This window comes from Polypterus senegalus, chromosome 2 (genome assembly GCF_016835505.1).
Source record: "Polypterus senegalus isolate Bchr_013 chromosome 2, ASM1683550v1, whole genome shotgun sequence".
NCBI lineage: Eukaryota > Metazoa > Chordata > Cladistia > Polypteriformes > Polypteridae > Polypterus > Polypterus senegalus.
In genome coordinates, this window is record NC_053155.1 from 99,074,218 (window position 1) to 99,093,635 (window position 19,418).

The 19,418-nt window shown below is 39.9% G+C and overlaps 1 protein-coding gene across 3 annotated transcripts in view; it reads right to left on the bottom strand.

The window, feature by feature from the left end:
- Positions 1 to 19,418, bottom strand: part of LOC120523190 (NACHT and WD repeat domain-containing protein 2-like) — a 51,066-nt gene that overhangs the window by 4,944 nt on the left and 26,704 nt on the right. For 2 of the 3 annotated variants that reach the window (XM_039744239.1, XM_039744238.1), the window contains 2 exons: positions 14,123 to 14,267; positions 4,047 to 4,627 (listed from right to left, as the gene is read on the bottom strand). In XM_039744239.1, the coding sequence (XP_039600173.1) occupies positions 4,047 to 4,627; positions 14,123 to 14,267 (726 nt within the window). The remainder of the gene's footprint in view (positions 1 to 4,046; positions 4,628 to 14,122; positions 14,268 to 19,418) is intronic. The other variant, XM_039744240.1, reaches the window with a different exon arrangement.

The window sequence follows — 19,418 nt, forward strand, 5'->3', positions numbered from 1 at the left end:
CATCTTTTCGCGTTAAAACTGAGTAAGTTAGTGTTTGTGTTGCAATTACTTAGTATGTTTTCTTTACTTTTTCACTTAAGCTGGCACTTAAGTCTTCAATCTGCCTCAAGAATGATTCAAGACATGAAGAGGTAGGAGAAGTGACAGCGAAGGGGGTAGGGATGAGAACGGCACCTGTACACATGCACCACACGGCCGTCCTGCTGGCCGCTGCCAAGAGTTGATTCTACAATAAAATAAAAATAGAAAGAGGAATAACCTTGAAGGTCAATCATCACCCCAAAAGCGGATAGTAGACATCACGTAGTATATGTGTATCAAATTTCAGGTCAATAGTTCAAACGGTTTGCGAGCTACAGGTGATTTAAAATCCTGGACAGACAAATGGACAGCCACGGTAGCGTATTATATACAAAGATGGGAAATAAAAATACATTAAACAATTGAATAGGAAGTGAATCTTAATATTTCAAACAGCTGTGGTCATGAAAAAGCTCAAATTTCAAAATGGGGTCACAAACCAAAAAAGAATAGAATTCATAACTGAGCTGAACAATATAATCTGTGTATTATACGCTTAAATATATTCTGTTTTTGAGATGCTGTGCCTCACTGAATGGGAGTTTCATGATCTCTCAAGCCACAACACTATAAAAGCTGCATCTCTAGTGTCATCTCTTAGCCTCTTAACCTTGTTACCTCAGTTACTGAGCGAGACTTGCCCTAATCCTCTTGGGTGGAACCAAAAATGGCTGGGATAAGCCTGTGGCTTGTTGAATTAAAAGAGGCTTTTGCACTTGGGACACTTCTTTGAATCTCCCTTTGTGTTGTTTAGTTACTTTTGGGCAGTGCACCATCTCCTGTTCCATTGTGCTCAAGGTCGATTGGCAGCCAAAATGCATTTAGCTTGCAATACTTTCAAGTATCCTAATACGCCCGAAATTGTTTTGGGAAGGCGTGAGAAAATTGTGTAATTCATCATCCCCTGTGTTATCTGGTTGTGTATTCTGACATTCTCAAAACAATGAGATCCAGCAACTGCAGCCATTAAGCGTGGTGTGCTCTCCGATTTGAAGTCATATAATGTGACACTAGCCTAAGGTCAACAGCAAGACAAAACTATTTAAATGTGAAGCAAAAACAAAAATTTCTTCACAAATTTCGGTTAAAATATGAGCAGTGATTTGTTACAGTCAAAACACTGAAGAATCTAGAGAAACTGCGAAAGGAATACTAATGCAATATAATCGTGTAATGTAATATATAATCATTGGGAAAACAAAAAGCAGACAAAAATCATGTATGCCTTTTCTATTGAATTATAAAGTAAAGGTCGCAGGCATATGCCAAATACTTTCCAGTAGCACCCTTTTGTTTATTATTATTTAGCCTAATTTTTGCCTGTTCTGGAATGTGCAATTACACCAAACTACAGTTTTATTTGGTAATTCTCACATAACCAGTATGAGATATTTGTCTGCGTTTTGTTATTCTGCTAAGTTATGACATTTTAAGTAAATAAAACAGAAGTTTTGAGGTAAGATTAATTTTCACCAATCATGCTGTAAGAGATTGGTGACGAGTTGGGACATGCAAGTAAGAATTTCACTATGACTTATTTTGCTAATCTGGAAGAATCCTAACTCTCCTCTTTTAAATCATTGGGTAACTGAAATTGGAAAAAAATCTCAGTTAGAGGATCTGTGCAGAACTTTTTCAAAACTTTTTCTAATCAATAATATTTTAGAATAAACTCTTAAAGCACTGAGGAAAAAGATTCTCTTCCCATATTCCTTTTTTTTTTTTATCCGTCTATTAAACTCATCAATTTATGTATTGTTACTATTTTTAAGTTTTACTCCGTCGGCCATGCTCTCTTTCCCAGGGGTGGGGGTTGGGTTGATTTATTTTCAATCCTATTTTTTGTAAAAATTGATCTATCTGTATGGAATCTATACTAATAAAAGGCAAAGCCCTCACTCACTCACTCATCACTGTTTCTCCAACTTTCCGTGTAGGTAGAAGGCTGAAATTCGGCAGGCTCATTCCTTACAGCTTACTTACAAAAGTTAAGCAGGTTTCATTTCAAATTCTATGCGTATTGGTCATAACTGGAACCTACTTATGTAGCCTGCAGCTTGGTCGCCGTGTGAGGCGGAGTTGCACCCCTCATCGTCACGCCTCCCACGTAATTAAGTGCCTGCCCATATAAGGCCGTCCGTCAGCAGCAACCCAATAGACACGCTGCCACTAAATATTCGCGGGTGAAGGACTGTGCTTATGCAAACGAAGATGAGATGGTCAGGGATAGAATAGTGTTTGGCACAAACTCAGCGAAAGTGCGAGAGAAACTTTTAAGTGCCGGGTCTGAGCTAACATTAAATAAAGCCGTGGACATCGCAAGATCGCACGAGATAACACAAGCACAGCTGAGAACCTTCGATGCATGTACTCCGAGCGGCTCACATGAACTGACTGTGAACGCAGTACGCACACAAAAAGCAAGAGCTCCAAAGAGCGCTGAACAAAAAACGCATTACACAATTGAGAAGGCAGCAAAAGAATATGAAGCGAGTGGACGATACAAGCATATTCATAAGTGCAGCTACTGCGTAAACAAAGCACACGGTGGAAAAAGTCAATGTCCAGGTAAAGGAAGACAGTGTAAAAAATGTGGTAAATTGAACCACTTTGCTAAAGTTTGCAGGACTCGAAAAGGTAAACCTGTGCATGCAGTGTGTGATGTCTCAGATAAAGAGGAAGACGAGCTGCTTATTGATGCAGTAAGAAGGGAACAACCCTCTGAAGCTGAACAAGCCTTTGTAGACATATCAATAGGAAAGCAAAGTGTAAAGCTTAAGTTTAAATTAAGTTCATAGACTGCTGCCGCTAAATATTCGCAGGCAAATCCACAACTTAATACCAGGAATGCCTGTTAAACATCTTAGATTCACGAGTTCCCATTTGGGTAGTTAACACTTCGATGAATGAAACCTGTTATCTTTACAACGGTTGACAAACACGGAATGTAACTTGAACACAACACATCCTCCAAATACGAACCTGATTGAAAGAAATAATGATAATCAAATCCTTGATGACAGCAACACTCAGTAACACTCACAAAACAAATACTGTATATTGACAGTCATGTTACGTTATTTTTAAAATGTTTCCTTTTCTTTTTCATAACTTCTTTAACACACAACTTCTCCGCTGTGAAGCGCGGGCATTTTGCTAGTGATTACAATAAAATCAATAAAATTATATATATAAAAAAAAAAAAGAATTTCACAATGACAATAAGAGCCCGTGTCACTCTAAACTCAAACAAAGCTGTAAAATATAACTAAGGTTATAGTGAAAACAATGCATGTCATCATATAAAAGGCAATTGCTGGGAAATGTGTGACTCATGAATAGTGATTTTCTAAATGTTTAGACTTTCTTGTCAGTTTGTTTTAAGTTTAAATTAAAAATTTTAAATTAAAAATGAAGATCTGGTGGTCCCAGAGACTGAAGAGCTTTGTTACCACACACAATAAAGAGGCACACACTACAACACACAAAGGCTGCCCAGAACAGCATAAAATGGATGCTGGTGAATTGAGTCAATCTTCTTCATTAATTTTGATCCAGAGCTGCGTCTCTCCCAGTGGGTGATAACATACACCACGCAGTTTAGTGGGAGAAATTTTAAAACAGACTATGCATTCCATTAATTGTCAAAATGTATTGCAGTAATGACGATAAACCAGAAGATGATTCTTTCACTCGTATATTGTTACCTTTGTAAATTTGTAAAGCTACATAATACCTTAACTGAATTTCCATTGAAATCTATGCACAAGTTACACCAATTGTCCTGTGTAACATAAAATGAAGCCCATTTGTTTTTTCCAACATTCTAAACTGTCTGAAATACATTATAGGATGTTGAGTGATTAGGGCCTAGCTATTTTGCTATCTGTAATAGAGTGAAAACCTCATAAGGGGTTGTGGTCTGTCATTTATCAAAGTACTCCGCTATTGCAAAGTGCCCTTACCTGCTTGGCGCAATGTGCTAAAAACACAGTTTTGCCTGAACAAGGACCTCCGCAAACAACAAGTGGGTATTTACTGTCCGGCTGTGATAGATAAGCCTTAACCTGTTCTGATTCTTTGCACTGAAGACGGTAAAGCCCAGAATAAATGTTGCACAAGGCTGCATTCTGCAAGGCTTCCTCCATTAGAGTATCAAGCTGCTCTGTGTTTCTAGAGACTGTGGCCTCAATCAGATTCAACATGTCATGGTAAAAATGCTCACAGAGGCCAGAAATAAACTCCTGCTTCATCTCATCTGTATATCCTTGGCGTAGTTCACAGTTGCTGGTGGATGTATATACCCTAAGAGCTGAAGAGGCCACAACTGAAGGCAGGAACTCATCTCGAAGCTGGAGCAGCATGCGGTATGACCTGGAGTCATTGAAAGCCTCTATTGCAAGATCTGGCTCAAACTCAGCTTTTTTCATGGTCCAGCGCTCTCTTTGCGAACTCAAAAAGGGTATCTTGTGTATATAGCAGAGACAGCGCTTGATGTCCGTTTGAGAGCGATTTTCAAGTGCAAACCGCAGTTCCTCTTCCAATCCTGTCATATGAAACGAATGACAAAAAGAGACAGTTCAGCTCAAAACTGTAGGTGACCCTTCTTCAACCCGTATTCAGACAGAATGCTCAAAGTAAAAGTGTACAACCAGCTGCCAGTCAATAGTTAAACTAACTCCATGCATTACTTTATCCCGTAATCTGGAATGAGCAGATATTTTAAGGATGTTAACTTACTAAAAAGGTGTTAAAAATCAAAATGCAGACTTACCCAATAGCCACTTACATTTAAAAAGTATACAAGATACTGAAATAACTGGTGCTTAGAGATAAGACTTGTGTAAGAAGTCAGTTAATAGACAGACAAAATGCATTACAGGTGGAGTCAAGGACGCACAAGAGCAGGCCAGCAGTGAAACCTGAGGAGAAAAATGGTAAGCTGCCTCAGATGATGCTCACTTCTAAAAGATTTGGAAAGTATACTTGAACACTGGAAAAACTGATGAGATCAGGCCATGCCAAGAGCAGTTTGTCGATCCCGATCCCATCCATCTAGTTCTCCAAAATGACATCAGATTAAGTTTTGAAGGTCCCTAAAGTCCAGCTCTGCACCACATTACTTGTCTTCCATGCATCTGTCGTTCTTTCTATGTTGTGAAAAAAAAGAACTTTCTAACATTTGTGTGGAATTTATCCTTAACAAATTTCCAACTCTGTCCCTGCATTCTTGTTGAGCTCATTTTAAAATAACAGCCTGAAACCACTGTACCAATTCCTTTTATCATTTTAAATACTTCAACCATGTGGAAGGTTCAACTCTTTTAATATTTCCTCATAACTCAAGCCCTCCAGTCCTGGAATCAGCCTAGTCGCTCTTCTCTGGACCTTTCTAGTATTGTTATGTTGCTTTTTGTAACCTGGAGACCAAAACTGCACACACTACTCGAGGTGCGGCCTTACTAGAGTGCTAAACAGTTTGATCATAACCTCCTTCGACTTGGACTCTACACATCGTGCTGTAAAACCAAACTTTCTGTTGGCCTTCTTAATGACTTTGGTACGCTGTCTAGATGTAGATAATGACAAGTCCACTATTACTCCTAGGTCCCTCTTATAAAATGTACTTTAAGATCTCCCATCAAGCATTCGGATCTACCATTTTTACTTCCTACATGTATGCAAGACTTTACATGTACTTTCATTAAATTTCATCTTTTTGTGAATTTCCCCTTGGGATTAATAAAGTATCTATCTATCTCTATCTATCTATCTATCTGCCTCAAATCTACCCTAGCCTGTATGCTGTTCAAATCCATCTTTAATGATTTGGTTGATCCTAGATTACCAGTCCTCCTAGTTTGTTATCATCTACATCTCTTATTTATACTCCCATTCATAATATTTATATACTAAGACGCGTTGAATTCTAAGTAATTGCTGCAGACCTCAGTGTTAATATTTGTAATGCACCAGCAATGTGTATATCTCTGTCATACATCATTTGGTATGGGATTCATTAAAGTAGTGTTAATATTTGTGATGTGCTGTCTATTGGAATGACAGAGACATAGCAACCAGAACGATAGACAGACACTTAGCCTTTTATTAATGGGGATATTAAAACTGGCAGCAGCCCCCGAGGGACCCCACTTTAAAATTCACCTAATTCTGATAAGGTTTTTTAAGCAAAACCCTTTGCTTTAGCAATTCTGTACCCATCTACACACAGTACGCAAATTTCCCACTTCTTTTTAACTTGATACTTAGTCTCTCATGGTGGACCTTATAAAATATCAGTCAGTCAGACATTATCTAACCTGCTATATCCTAACACAGGGTCGTGGGGGTCTGCTGGAGCCAATCCCAGCCAGCACAGGGGTGCAAGGCAGAAACAAATCCCAAGGCAGGGCACCAGACTACCGCAGGGCACATACACCAAGCACACACTAGGGACAATTTAGGATCGCCAATGCACCTAACCTGCATGTCTTTGGACTGTGGGACACACAGACACGGAGAGAACATGCAAATGCCATGCAGGGAGGACCCAGGAAGCAAACCTAAGTCTCCTTACTGCGAGGCAGCAGTGCTACCACTGCACCACCGTGCTGCCCTATACCGTATCAAATGCCTTCTGAAAATCAATATTAACACAATTGTATGCACCTCTCATTCTCGTTCTCATGCTTTTTTTGCTTCCTCCTAAAAATTCCAACATGGCCCACCCAGTCTAAACCCATGCTGACTGTTCATTAACACTTCTGTTATTGCCATGTGATGTTTGGTCTTTTCCTTAATAATTCCCTGTGACTGTAGTAACAATGTAGGAATGCGCAGAGGAAGTTATTTGACCAACAGAGTCAGACATAGTGCGGGTTTACCTTTTGTATCCAGACTGAAATTTGTTTCCTTTTTTATTTTAGTCTGGTTCTGAAATAGTCAAATAACAATTACTGGCTTAATTATATTAAATATGGTTAATGTTAATTTTAGACACTTAATGTCTGCACATACATTCTCTAGGCTTACATGTCATTAGAGTCTGCACACTATGTAATGTTATCACTGTAGTAAATGAATTACCAAACCAACTTAGTACCTAATTTGAAAATAATTAAAGCCTGATGTATGAAGGGATCTAAAATCCTTAAGCGATATAGTAAGACCACTAAAAGCAAAGAGAAAGCAATTAAAACAAATCTAAACATATCCTGAAATCATACTGAACCTGCTCAATCAGAAACTGAGAGGACCAAGCTCTGAATAAGATGTCAGTCCACAGCAGGTCTACTCAGGGTACACCCACACTCACTTATTGGAAGAAAGTTTAGAGGGACCTGTAAACTGAACATAACACTGTAATGTGCAATGTGGGAGAACACGGACAGGCAGAAAATGAGTGAATTCCACACAGACCATGTATGGGCCGCAATTTAAAAACAGTTTTCTGAACCAGACGTTGAGCAGCAATAAACAGTTTACAACTGTGCTGCCTGGCACTCTGAATGTACACACTCATTTGAACTTTTATCATAAAACTAAAAACTTAAATACCTCAGGAAATCCAAACAAATACTTGTTACTTGTTACTTGTAAAAAACTGGAATTTAGTAATTGGCATTTGAGACAATCAGACTGGTAGCTTTAGTCTAAACTAGAGATTTCCCAGTGGTCTGAAAGCTTTCAGTTTTTCTTTGTTTGACACGTTGAATTTTTCATTTAATTGGATGGTCCGCTCTTGCTTTGTGTCTGCCATATCTGAAATTAGTAACAGCACTGAGCTTTACTTCACTTTCAGAAAAATATGCATTGCTCTCACATTCATTGTGACAAACATATTGAATTTCTACATTTTTTACTCTTATTTTAATTTAGTTGCTTTTCAGGAAAATTACATTTATGAACTGACAATTAACAAGGTGTCATCATTCAGCAGCCTTTTAAAAAACATTTAGAAAAATATAGCAAGAAATTGAAGGAACAATGGATTTTTATCTTTACTATTCCATAAAGTTCTCACAAAGATAAAATATGTACGGATTTAAATTGTTGACAAAGCTAAATGGGTTTAAATTATGAAAATGACTTGAGTGAAAGTTTGCAGCTCAGGACCGTTACCAGGTTCCTGCGACAGAAGAAAGGAAAGAGAATAAAAATGGATTTTTTCAGAATACAGTAGATCAACTGATCATCTGCTTGCTTTAGTAAAAAGAAGAAGATGAACGTAGAAAGACCAGGATAACTGAGGAGACGCTACAAGTGTGACAACGTTAGGCTACAGTAAAGCATACAAACAACGGAGAATAGAGTTTGGGTCCATCTGACAATGAGGAGTTACTTAAGCCAGTGATGGTAACTCTTTCCTAATTTTTTTCCTTGCTGACTAATACAGTGGATCCTCGGTTCACGAACGTCTTGGTACACGTACAACTTTATGACCAAAAAGTTCGCCAGACTTTTGCCTCGGTTCACGACCACACACTTGGTATACGAACAAGCCAGTTTCCCTTTCGGTTTGTACATGTTCAGTCTCTCCCTGTGCATTTCCTGTGCAGCGAGCAAGAGAGAGAGAGGGCGACACACACACACACACACAGGCGCACGCGAGACACACATACACACACAGAGCGAGAGAGACACACACAGGCGCGGCACACACACAGGCTCTCCAGGCTCGTGAAAGAGACACACGCACACATGAAAGAGAGAGAGAGCGAGAGAGGGAGGGCTGGACACATAAGGTACAAAAGGCTGGTTTTTGTTTTCAGTTCTGTTTACAGCGATCGGTTCATAGCGTGCATTGTGACAATGTTACTTTTCTTGGTGGTTTGTTAAATTACGGATTTTTCAAATGTTAATTTTTTTCCCTGTGCTTAAAACTCATTAAAAAAAGTGTTTTTAGCGAGCGGTTCCTAGCACTATAACACAAACTATTGCAGTGTTAGTTTTCTCTGTTGTTCAAGGTTTTCTCAGTGTTATTCAATGTTTTTACATTTAGTTTACTATTACGCTGTGCATTCTATGGTGTAATTAACTATATATTTGTGCTTAAAAACTAAAAAAATATATATTCACATACAGTTCGTACGGTCTGGAATGGATTAATTGTATTTACATACAATCCTATTGTGGAAATTGCTTCAGTTCACGACCAAATCGGTTTATGGCCAGAGTTATGGAACGAATTATGGTCATGGACCGAGGTTCCACTGTACATGTATTTAAAAGAGCCAATGTCATTCCCTAATGTCCCAGTATGGCGGACACTGTCACTAAAAGGACTTGTGGTATCCAGTCTAAAAGGATAGTTCTGAGCCAAGTGTGACACTTTGACGTGATCTTTATATTCCAAGCCATTTTAAGGTGTTCATGCTTCTTGCTGAACGCATTCTCCGTCATAATCATGACTATTCTTTTTTGATTCCTTATATGATTCTCATCTTGTTTTTGACTTGCTTGAAGACAAGGAGTTTATCTCTGAAATTCAACACTCCTTGTCATGGCTCCTTCCAGTGTGGCTAGTTCTTCATGTTTGAAATTAGGTGCAGGAAGTCACTGAAATACCCCTGTTAACTTAAAGGAAAGACTATTCTAATCCCTAGCTACTCAGCTCAGTCAATAGACGGTTGCAGTGGATGCAGGTTTTTCTTCCAACCAATTCCTGATGCTAATTAGTCTTTTATCTTCATTTAACGAGCCGTTATTTGCCAGTTTTAACATTTTTTGTGTCATTCTAGAAATGCACAACAGGGCTGACTTCCTTTTTGAAGAATTTTATCAAATATGACTAAGTAGCTGTAGTACTCTTTCTTTTTAAAGCTTTGACTGGCGTATTTCTTTTAAAAGATTTTGTTTTTCCAATCAGCTGCTTTGCAGTGATCAAAAAAAAAAACCAGAAAAGAAAATCAAGGAGATGTTCCTGTCATTTTCATCTGCAGCTGTTCATGTAAAACAACACTATTTGAAAAAGTAATACTGCCGCTTGGAATTGAGCCACTCAGGTAATTAACTGACCATTCATACTTTCATATTTTTTATTTTGAAGGGCAATTCAATGTGAAATTTTTATTTTGTTCAGAAACTGGTTAAAATAAAGTCTGTATTTTTCATTTTCTTCTTTCACTTTTTTATTATACCATTTCAAAAAAACATGGCAAAATGTCAATATGTGGAATATCTTCTTATATAATACGCTACTGTGGCTGTTCGTTTGTCTGTCCAGGATTTTAAATCGCCTGTAGCTCGCAAACCGTTTCACCTACTGACCTGACATTTGGTACACATATACTACGTGACATCTGCTATCCAATTTTGGGTTGATGATTGACTTTCAAGGTTATTCCTCTTTTTACTTTTATTTTATTGTAGAAACAACTCTCAGCAGCAGCCAGCAGGGCATACGGGTGCCGCTCTCATCCCTACCACCTTTGCCGTCACTTCCACTTCCTTTTCATATCTTAAATCATTCTTGAGGCAGATTGAAGAGTTAAGTGCCAGCTTAAGTGAAAAATTAAAGAAAACGTACTAAGTAATTGCAACACAAACACTAACTTACTCAGTTTTAATGCATAAAGATGCCAACGAAAGAAGAGAAGAAGCAGACTGCTATGGTGGAGAAAAGAAGAGCTGCTCAGGAAGCAGCAAGCGCATCAACCTCAGAGCAAATGAATGGTAAACGTACAGAGAAAGAGGATGAAAACTAGGAATGCTCAAGTCAAGTGTATTCACGGCACGTTATAGTACAGTGCGCCATTACTGGTTTAATCATGATTTTTAAAATTCTTTTAAAAGGTATATTTTACCATGTCCTGTGGTGGGCTGGCACCCTGCCTGGTGTTTGTTTCCTGCCTTGCGCCCCGTGGTGGCTGGGATTGGCTCCAGCAGAACCCCGTGACCCTGTAGTTAGGATATAGCGGGTTGGATAGTGGATGGATGGATTGATTTTACCATGTCATTCTATGATGACATGATAAAGGGCTAACGCACTTGACATCAAAGAGCATAATGAGATATGTGTGCCCACTTTTTGTTATGCTGCTAGGTTATGACAAATGGTTTCTGAGACTTGTTCAAATGAGGAAGACAGAGGTTTTAAGGTAAGGCAGTAGGTATTTATACTGTACTCACTAATCAACAGCACCAGGGAGTAGTGAGGTGTTGCATGTTGATTATCCCATGCAGGTACCAATTTCACTGTACTCTGTACATGTGACAATAAAGACCCTATAAACCTAAAATTGGTGAAGGTCAATGGTACCTGGATGAGCCAGGATTTCAGGAGAATGTCAGACAACAACCTGGAATTGTGATTTTGTGATTTCCCAGTATATCTGTGCAGATTTTATCACTTGTGAGATCAGAGGATTGTAAAATAAGTAATTTATTAAACACATGGCATATATGATGAATAGACACTAGAGTGAACGGCAAGCACTAATAATGTACTGTATGCATAATCAGAATCAAAATTAGAGTTTTCAGTGTTTGCCTGTACTGTTGTAGACATCCGCAGCTGAAGAGAGGAATCCACATGGGAGCATCTAAGCTTCTTCGGAGAGGGCCAACAGTTTTTTATTGAAATGTAGCCTTAGTAAAATACACAGCCATGGCACTACACAGATGCGAGGCATACAGACAGCACATACTGTATCAGCTCTTACCTAGAACATATCAGTGAAAGACAAAGCATTTATGCCAAATACGTATATAAGCAGGACAAAAGTCCATATTTTTACTATAAAGCACAATGAACTTCAGAAAGGTTACTCAACACAATCACAATTTTTCAAGGAGGTAGCCTTATTTACACTAACAAAACAATACCATAATCTGATTTTATAAAATAAAGGCTAGTTAACCCTGTTATGTTTTCAGGTCAAAGGACTAATTCTACAATTTTTCCTTCCACTCTCCAACAAATTGTAAATCTTTTTCAAATGTCAAATGAATGATTCCCATTTATGCATTATGTAGTGTCAGTACTGAGAAAGTGTGTTTTCTGAGGTATAAAATTGTGCCAGTCTGCTTAGTCTCTCCAACTTTCACAAACAGAAATGGAAAAGCTGCACTGCTCTTTTTGGATACTGAAGTAATTAAGAATTACATTTCATGATATGTACTGTATGCTTGCCATATTATGGCCATATTATTCGTAGCTATGGACTGGGCTATCATTTTTATTCAACTCTACTTCAGTGTAACTTCATCAGAGCTTTCTCAGCTCACAGCCTGCCTTAGTGAAATTAAAACCTGGATGGAGCAGAACTCTTTAAATTTAAATTTCAAACAACACTGAACTCCTGCAGATTGGGACTAAAATGCAACTTAATAAAACGAGCTCCTTCCCAGTCCATCTTGGCGGTGATCCCATCAGACCTGCCTCTACTGCAAAGAATCTTGGTGTCATTTTTGATTCCTCCCTTTCTTACTCTGCCCACATAAATCACATTAAAAAACTTTCTTACTTTCACCTCTGTAACATATCCCGTGTTCGCTCCTTCCTCTCCATTTCTAATGCTGAGAAACTTGTCCATGCTTTTATCACATCTTGCATCGATTATTGTAATTTGCTGCTGGCAGGTGCCCCTACTAATCTTATATCACAGCTCCAGCTTATTCAAAACTCGGCTGCAAGAGTCCTTACTCGAACCAGCAGCAGCGAGCACATCACACCCATTCTGCTCTGTCTTCACTGGCTCCCTGTGTCTTACAGAGTCGAATATAAAATCTTACTAATAACCTACAAAGCTTTAAATGGCCTTGCACCGGACTGCATTAGTGATTTTTCTCCATTACTATGCTCCTGTTTGCCCACTAAGGTCCTCCGAATCTGGTAACCTTATTGTGCCCCACACTAACCTGCACTCTATGGGTGACAGGACCTTGAGCTCCATAGCACCCAGACTTTGGAATGACATCCTAAAATTATTTAGATCAGCCGACTCCATTCATTCTTTTAAAAAACAACTTAAAATTCATCTATTTAGGAAGGCTTTTAACTTAACATTCTGCCCTTTCTTTCAGTTTACCTCTCTGTCCAGTTGCTCAGAATAATTTGCGTGTCTGTTATATCTCAGATTAGGTATTTGTTAGGTTTTTCTTTTAGTATTGAATTTAGTATTTTACTCTGGTTTATTGCCCTTTATTCTATTTAGAGCTTTGCTATCTGTTTCATTGTTCTATTTAGGAAAACATTTGTATCCGATGTTACATATACCCTGCTGTTTTTTTCTAAGACTCTGTAAAGCGCCTTGAGCATGGGAAATGCGCTATATAGATAAAATGTATTATTATTATTATTTTTACTATAAAAACTGATGCTCAGAAAATTATGCAAGGCAAATTTAGACTGTGTAAGAGATGGCCGGGACGCCCAGGATATGGAAGGATGGGGGCGAAGGCAGCTTCTTTAAGTCACTGCCTCCATTGAGACGCTAGATGGCAACTCTACAGAATTATAGCAGTGCCATGGATTCCTGCAGGGCAATATGGGACTTGGAATTCGTTACCTCAGCCCTGTTGGGTGCTGTGGGTACCGCCAGGGGATGCTTTAGAGGACTTATATACAATGAGGTTTTCGCCTAACCCGGTAGTGCTGGCAGCCCAAAGAGAGTGGAAGAGTGTAAGCACTTCCGGGTTGGCCAATATAAAATGGATGTCCATAAACCCAGTTGGAGAGCCAGTGTCGGGTTAATGGTAGACAAACCTTGTTGGGAGGAGCGGAGAAGGAAGAAACAGAGAGAGAGAGAGAGAGAGAAAGAAAAACTGTGTGCTTTATTGTTTATTTACTTGTGCCAATTGTGGTGGAAAGCCTTGTGAAGAGCTTGACAAAAATCAACGAGCTCTTGGTGCTTTTAACTTGTGTCCTCAGTGTCTGTGTGTTGGGTTTGAGGAGCGACCATGCCCTCTAGTGTCCACAGCCGGTACATTAAAATTTGGTGTGCCATTGCTGGGTTTAGCTAGATTGCACTGACAGGCAGCCATTTCCAGAATCATATTTTGGGGTAGCCTGATTATTAAGAATTTTTATTTTTATTACCAGATGTGAAATATTTTTTTCCATTCTCTTCCATTATTGTTCCCTTTTCAATGCAGGTTGTTACCACAGCGTTAAAAATCAACTTCATTTCTTCAAAATCCTTGCGCCATTCAGAGTGATCTCGTTCTTTTGTTTTGATTTCTGTCTGAGAAGGAAAAAAGGAAAAAGTATTTTAATGAGTAGAAAAAAAAATGAAGGTATAAAGAAATTATGAATAGGCCTTCTTAAAGAGATCATTGCTTACTTTTCAAATGCAACATATGGCCACATTTTTGTGAACTCCTGACCATCACACCTATATGAACTTGATGGGCATTAATGTGGAGTTGCGCGCCCCCCCCCAAACCCCAGACTTTGCAGGCATAGCAGTCTTAAGTCATCTGGCAATGGTTTTAACAACATTTTGGAATTTGTCTGAGAGACCTGGTGCCCATTCAGCCAAAAGAGGACTTGTGAGTTCAAGTGCTGATGTTGAACAAGATGATCTGACTTGCAATCAGCATTCAGTTTCATCACAAAGGTGCTCAATAGGGATGAAGTCAGGACTCTGTTTAGGCCACTCATGTTTCTTCACAACATACTTGTGTAGCCATGTCTTTCGGGACCTGGCTTTGTGTATAGGGGCACTTCTATGCTGTAACAGAAAAATGCCTTCTCCAAACTGTTCCCAAAAAGATGGAAACACACAGTTGTCTGAAATGTCTTTGTATGCTGCAGCATTAACAGTACCCTTTCACTGGAACCAAGGAGCCTAGCCCAAACCCTGAGAAATAGGCCCAGACTATCCCTCCTCTACCAAACTCTCCTGTAGGCACTATGCACTCCAGAAAGTAGCCCTCCTCTGGTATCTGCCAATCCCAGAGTTGTCTGTTAGACTGCGAGAGAGTGAAGCAGGATTCATTACTCCAGAGAACATGTTTCTACTGCTCCACTGTCCAGTAGCGAGGTGCTTTACACCACTCCAACTGATGCTTGGCATTGATCTTAGACTTGAGTGAAGCTGCTCGGCCTTGGAAGCCCATTTCATGAAGCTCCTAACACAGAGTTTTTTTTAGTAATATTGCTTCCAGAGGCAATCTGGAACTGTGTCGTGAGTGATGCAACAGAGGAAAGGTAATTTTTAAATGCTATGTGCTTCAGCACTCAGCCGCCCCACTCTATGAGGTTACGTGGTCTACCAATTCATGACTGAGCTGTTGTTGCTCCTAAATGCTTCCACTTAACAATAATAGCATTTATAGTTGACTGGGACAGATCTAGAAATTTCACACACTGACTTGTGGCAAACGTGACAGCCTATGACAGTGCCACCTTTAAAGTCAGTGAACTCTCCAGTACAACCAAGTGTAACGCCCGTGTTAGTCATTGGAGATTATATTGCTGTGTGTGTGATTTAATGTGTTAGCAATGAAACACTTCAGAGGGGTGTCTGCATACTGATGGCCTTATAATGTACATGTGAAAAGCATTTTAATTGACTGCACAAATTACACAGCTCAGATGATATATTAAAGTGGTGTGGTCTATGGCTGGCTTGTTATCCCGGCCAATACCCCCAGGCTGCCAGATGGAGCCCTCCCTGCAGTGTGGAGGTGCCCCGAAGACCAGCAGGGAATCATGGACAATGGAGTTTTCATCCACAGCCTTGCTGGATACCACAGGGGCTGCTAGAGGGAGCTGCAGGGAGGAGTAAAGAGTTATATGTGCCCTATAACCCGGAAGTGCGTCATAGGCAAAGCGACAGCAGAAATGACATACTTCCGGGATGAAGAAAAGGACTTTTTATCTGACCTGGAAGTGATAAGGATCACATGAACTGGGAATTGGAACACTTCCGGGTCAGGAACTATAAAAGGACTGTGACAGCTCCCAGACGGCGAGCTGAGCTGGGTGGAAGGGTGGCAACGCGTCAGGGTGTGGAGGATTATTGTTTATTGTGGATTATAGTATATTTATTATATAGTATATAGTATTGTGGAGAGGAGGGTGCTTTCTGCACTGTGTTGTATAAATAAAGTCAATATTTGGACTTTTACCTCGTGTCTGATGTCTTGGTCAAGGGTTCAAGGGAGCGATAGCGCCCCCTATCTGTCACAGTGGGTATAGTCTAACATTGTATTCATTCTTCACTGTAGATTTACATATGCCAAGGGCACTGACTCTATAACAAAAATACAGACAAATACGGATAGAACATAGAAATATGGCTAATAATAACCAGAGGTGTTTTCCCATAGTACAAACATCTGATAAATGCGAGCATCCCTATAGTGATCATTTCATTCATCCATTTTTTTTTAACTGCCAGCTCTAGCTTGACTAAGTTTGAATTAGCATGGGTGTTTGTCTGATTGTTGGTATAATAAAGAATTGGAGAAAAATCACAGAAATGTTGGTGCGGTTCATACCATTAGCAAATGTACATTTTCAATAATTGCTCATCAAGAATATAATTGAAATTAGCATTGCTTTTTAAGAACACACTGCTATATCTATTGAATAAATAGTAACTGTAATAACTATACATGCTCTGTGTGTCTGTAAAACAAACTAGAACATGAAGACGAAGAATTTGTTTTTCATTTTGAGCCTGGATAAAGCATTGTGGAGAAAGACAAACAGCGAATTTAAGGTTTAAATGGAATTAGAACCTGTTTTGTCAGACAGTGGATAAAACAAATGATATCTGCACATGCCTCTTCTGAAGTGCGTGCAGAGGAATGATACTTTGTGCCCTTAGCTCTTGTCCTGGATTAAGCAGGTTTAGAAAATAGATGGATGGCTATTTCTTTACTTTTTTTCGATACAAAGAGGTGAAGCGTTTCTTATAAAAATTCTATTTGGAATTTTTACATTCTTCCCTAATCCATAACATATTTTTCTTTTGGTACTTCTGTTTTCCTCCCAACTCCCCAAAAATGACTAGGCTGCATTGATTGGTGAATCAAAATTGGTTATGTATGGACGTGTATATGAGTGGGCTTTGTGATTGGCTGGTGCCCTCTTCATGGATGGTTTCTGCCTTATGGCTAATACTGCCAGGGTAGGTCCAGACTCTCCACAGGCCATCAATTTACAGTACTACACTTTAAGACTATGTGGCAGCTAGTGACACAGGAAATATTGTGGCGGTGGGAAGAAAGAATAATTCAACAGAACATCATTTGTGCTTAGAAACTAAAGTTCCAGAAAAAAAATCAAGAAACAGTTGCTGAATTAAAAGGTTGTGGGTTTGAGTCTATGAGAGAACCCACATGAAGAGAGCACAATTTTACAGTATAACCCCTTTTCTCCACCACCCCCTCCAATTTCTTGGGAGGGAAACTGAGGTGTTATAATCTCTCCAACATGTACTAGGTCTGCCTCAAGGTCTCCTCCCAGTTGGACATGCCTGGATTACCTCCCCTGGAAGGCCTTCTGGAGGCATCCTAATCTGATGCCTGAATCACCTCAACTGGTCCCTTTCAACAGACATCTGCATTCCTCACCCCCTCTCTAAGGTTGAGCCCAGACAGCCTGCTAATGAAATTAATTTCTGATTCTTGTACCCACTATCTATTTATTTCAGTCACTACCTAAAGCTTGTGACTATAAGTGAGGGCTCCCTGTTCACCACAACTGACCAATACAATATCTGCATACGTTACTCAAATCAGCCAGTCATTCTCCTGCTCCCTTCTTCCTTCACTCAAGATCCTGAGATACCTCCAGTAGAGGCAGCACCTCAAACCCAACCCGAAGTAGGCACTCCACTCTTTTCTGCCTAGGAACCATGACCTTAGACTAGGTGCTGATCCTAATCCCGGCTGCAAATTGCCCCAGTGTATATATATATAGAAACTAACAGCTAGATGAAGTCAGTATGACCACATCATCTGCAAAAAAACAAAGATGGGATCCTGAGTTCACCCTCCACTCCTTGGCTGCACTTAGAAATTCTGTCCATTAAAAATTACAAACAGAATTGTTGACAAAGGTCAGTCCTCATGGAGTTTCACCCACAGGGAATGAATCTGACTTACTGCCAGCAAAGCAAACCAAACTATCACTCAAGTTGTATAGGGGCCAAATAGTACCCCGCAGTCCCAAACACCCCTCAAAGGACACTTATGGTATGAGCTCATATACCATGAATCCTCCAGAATCTTTGTGAGGATAAAAACTAGTCCAGTCTATTGCAACCAGGAAGAAATACCCATTGTTCCTCTTGAATCTGAGGCTTAACCAACAGATGGATCCCCCATCCAGAACTCTGACATAGGTCTTCTCAGGGAGCCTGAGGAGTGTAATCCCCCTAAAGGTTGAGTACACACTCCAGTGCCCTTTCTTAAAGATGGGGAACACCACTCCCGTTTGCCGATCCAGAGGTTCTATTCCCAGAGTCAAGACAGCCCAACAGCATCCAGAATCTTTAAGAACTCAGAGGGAATATCATCCATCTTTGGTGCCTGTCACTGAGGATTTCTTTAACTACTTCAGTGACCTCAGCTCCAGTGATGGGAGTTTCCTCCCCCAAGTCCTCTGACTCTGTTTCCTCATAGGAAGGTGTGTCAGTGGGATTTAGAAGGTCCTCAAAGTGCTCCTTTCACAGGCTGACTATAACCCCTGGTGAGGTCAGCCACACTCCATTCCTGCTTAAAACCACATTAGTGAAGCATTGTTTCTCCCTCCTGAGTCGCCTAACAGTTTGCTAGAATCACTTTGAGGCCGATTGAAAGTCATTTTTTTATAGGCTCACAGAACTCCTCCCACACCTGAGTTTTTGCACCCGCCACTGCCATTGCCGCACTCCACTTGGCCTGTCAACTGCCTCTGGGTCCCACAAGTTAAACAAACTTCTTCAGTCTAATGGTTTCCTTTACTGTTGTATCCCACCACTGGGTTCAGGATTGCCATCATGAAAGTCACCAATGACCTTATGTCCGCAGCTCTGCACAGCCACCTCAGTAATGGAGTCACAGATATTGGCCCATTCAGGTTCAATGTCCCCAGCCTCCCTTTGGAATGCAAAAAAATATGTCCTGGACCAAGACATCTGCCAAATGTTTCCAGCACACCCTCACTATATTCTTGATTAGGTCTGCCTGGTCTGTCAGCTAATCCAACTCGCAACCAGGCAGTGATAAGTTGATAGCTCAGCCCCTCTTCTCACCCGTGTGTCCAGGACATGCAGTTTTAAATTTGATGACACGACTATGAAATTGATAATCAGCTTATGGCCTATGGTGCTCTGGTGCCAATTGCATTTATGAATACCCTTATGCTTCAACACAGCGTTCATTATGGACTAATTCTG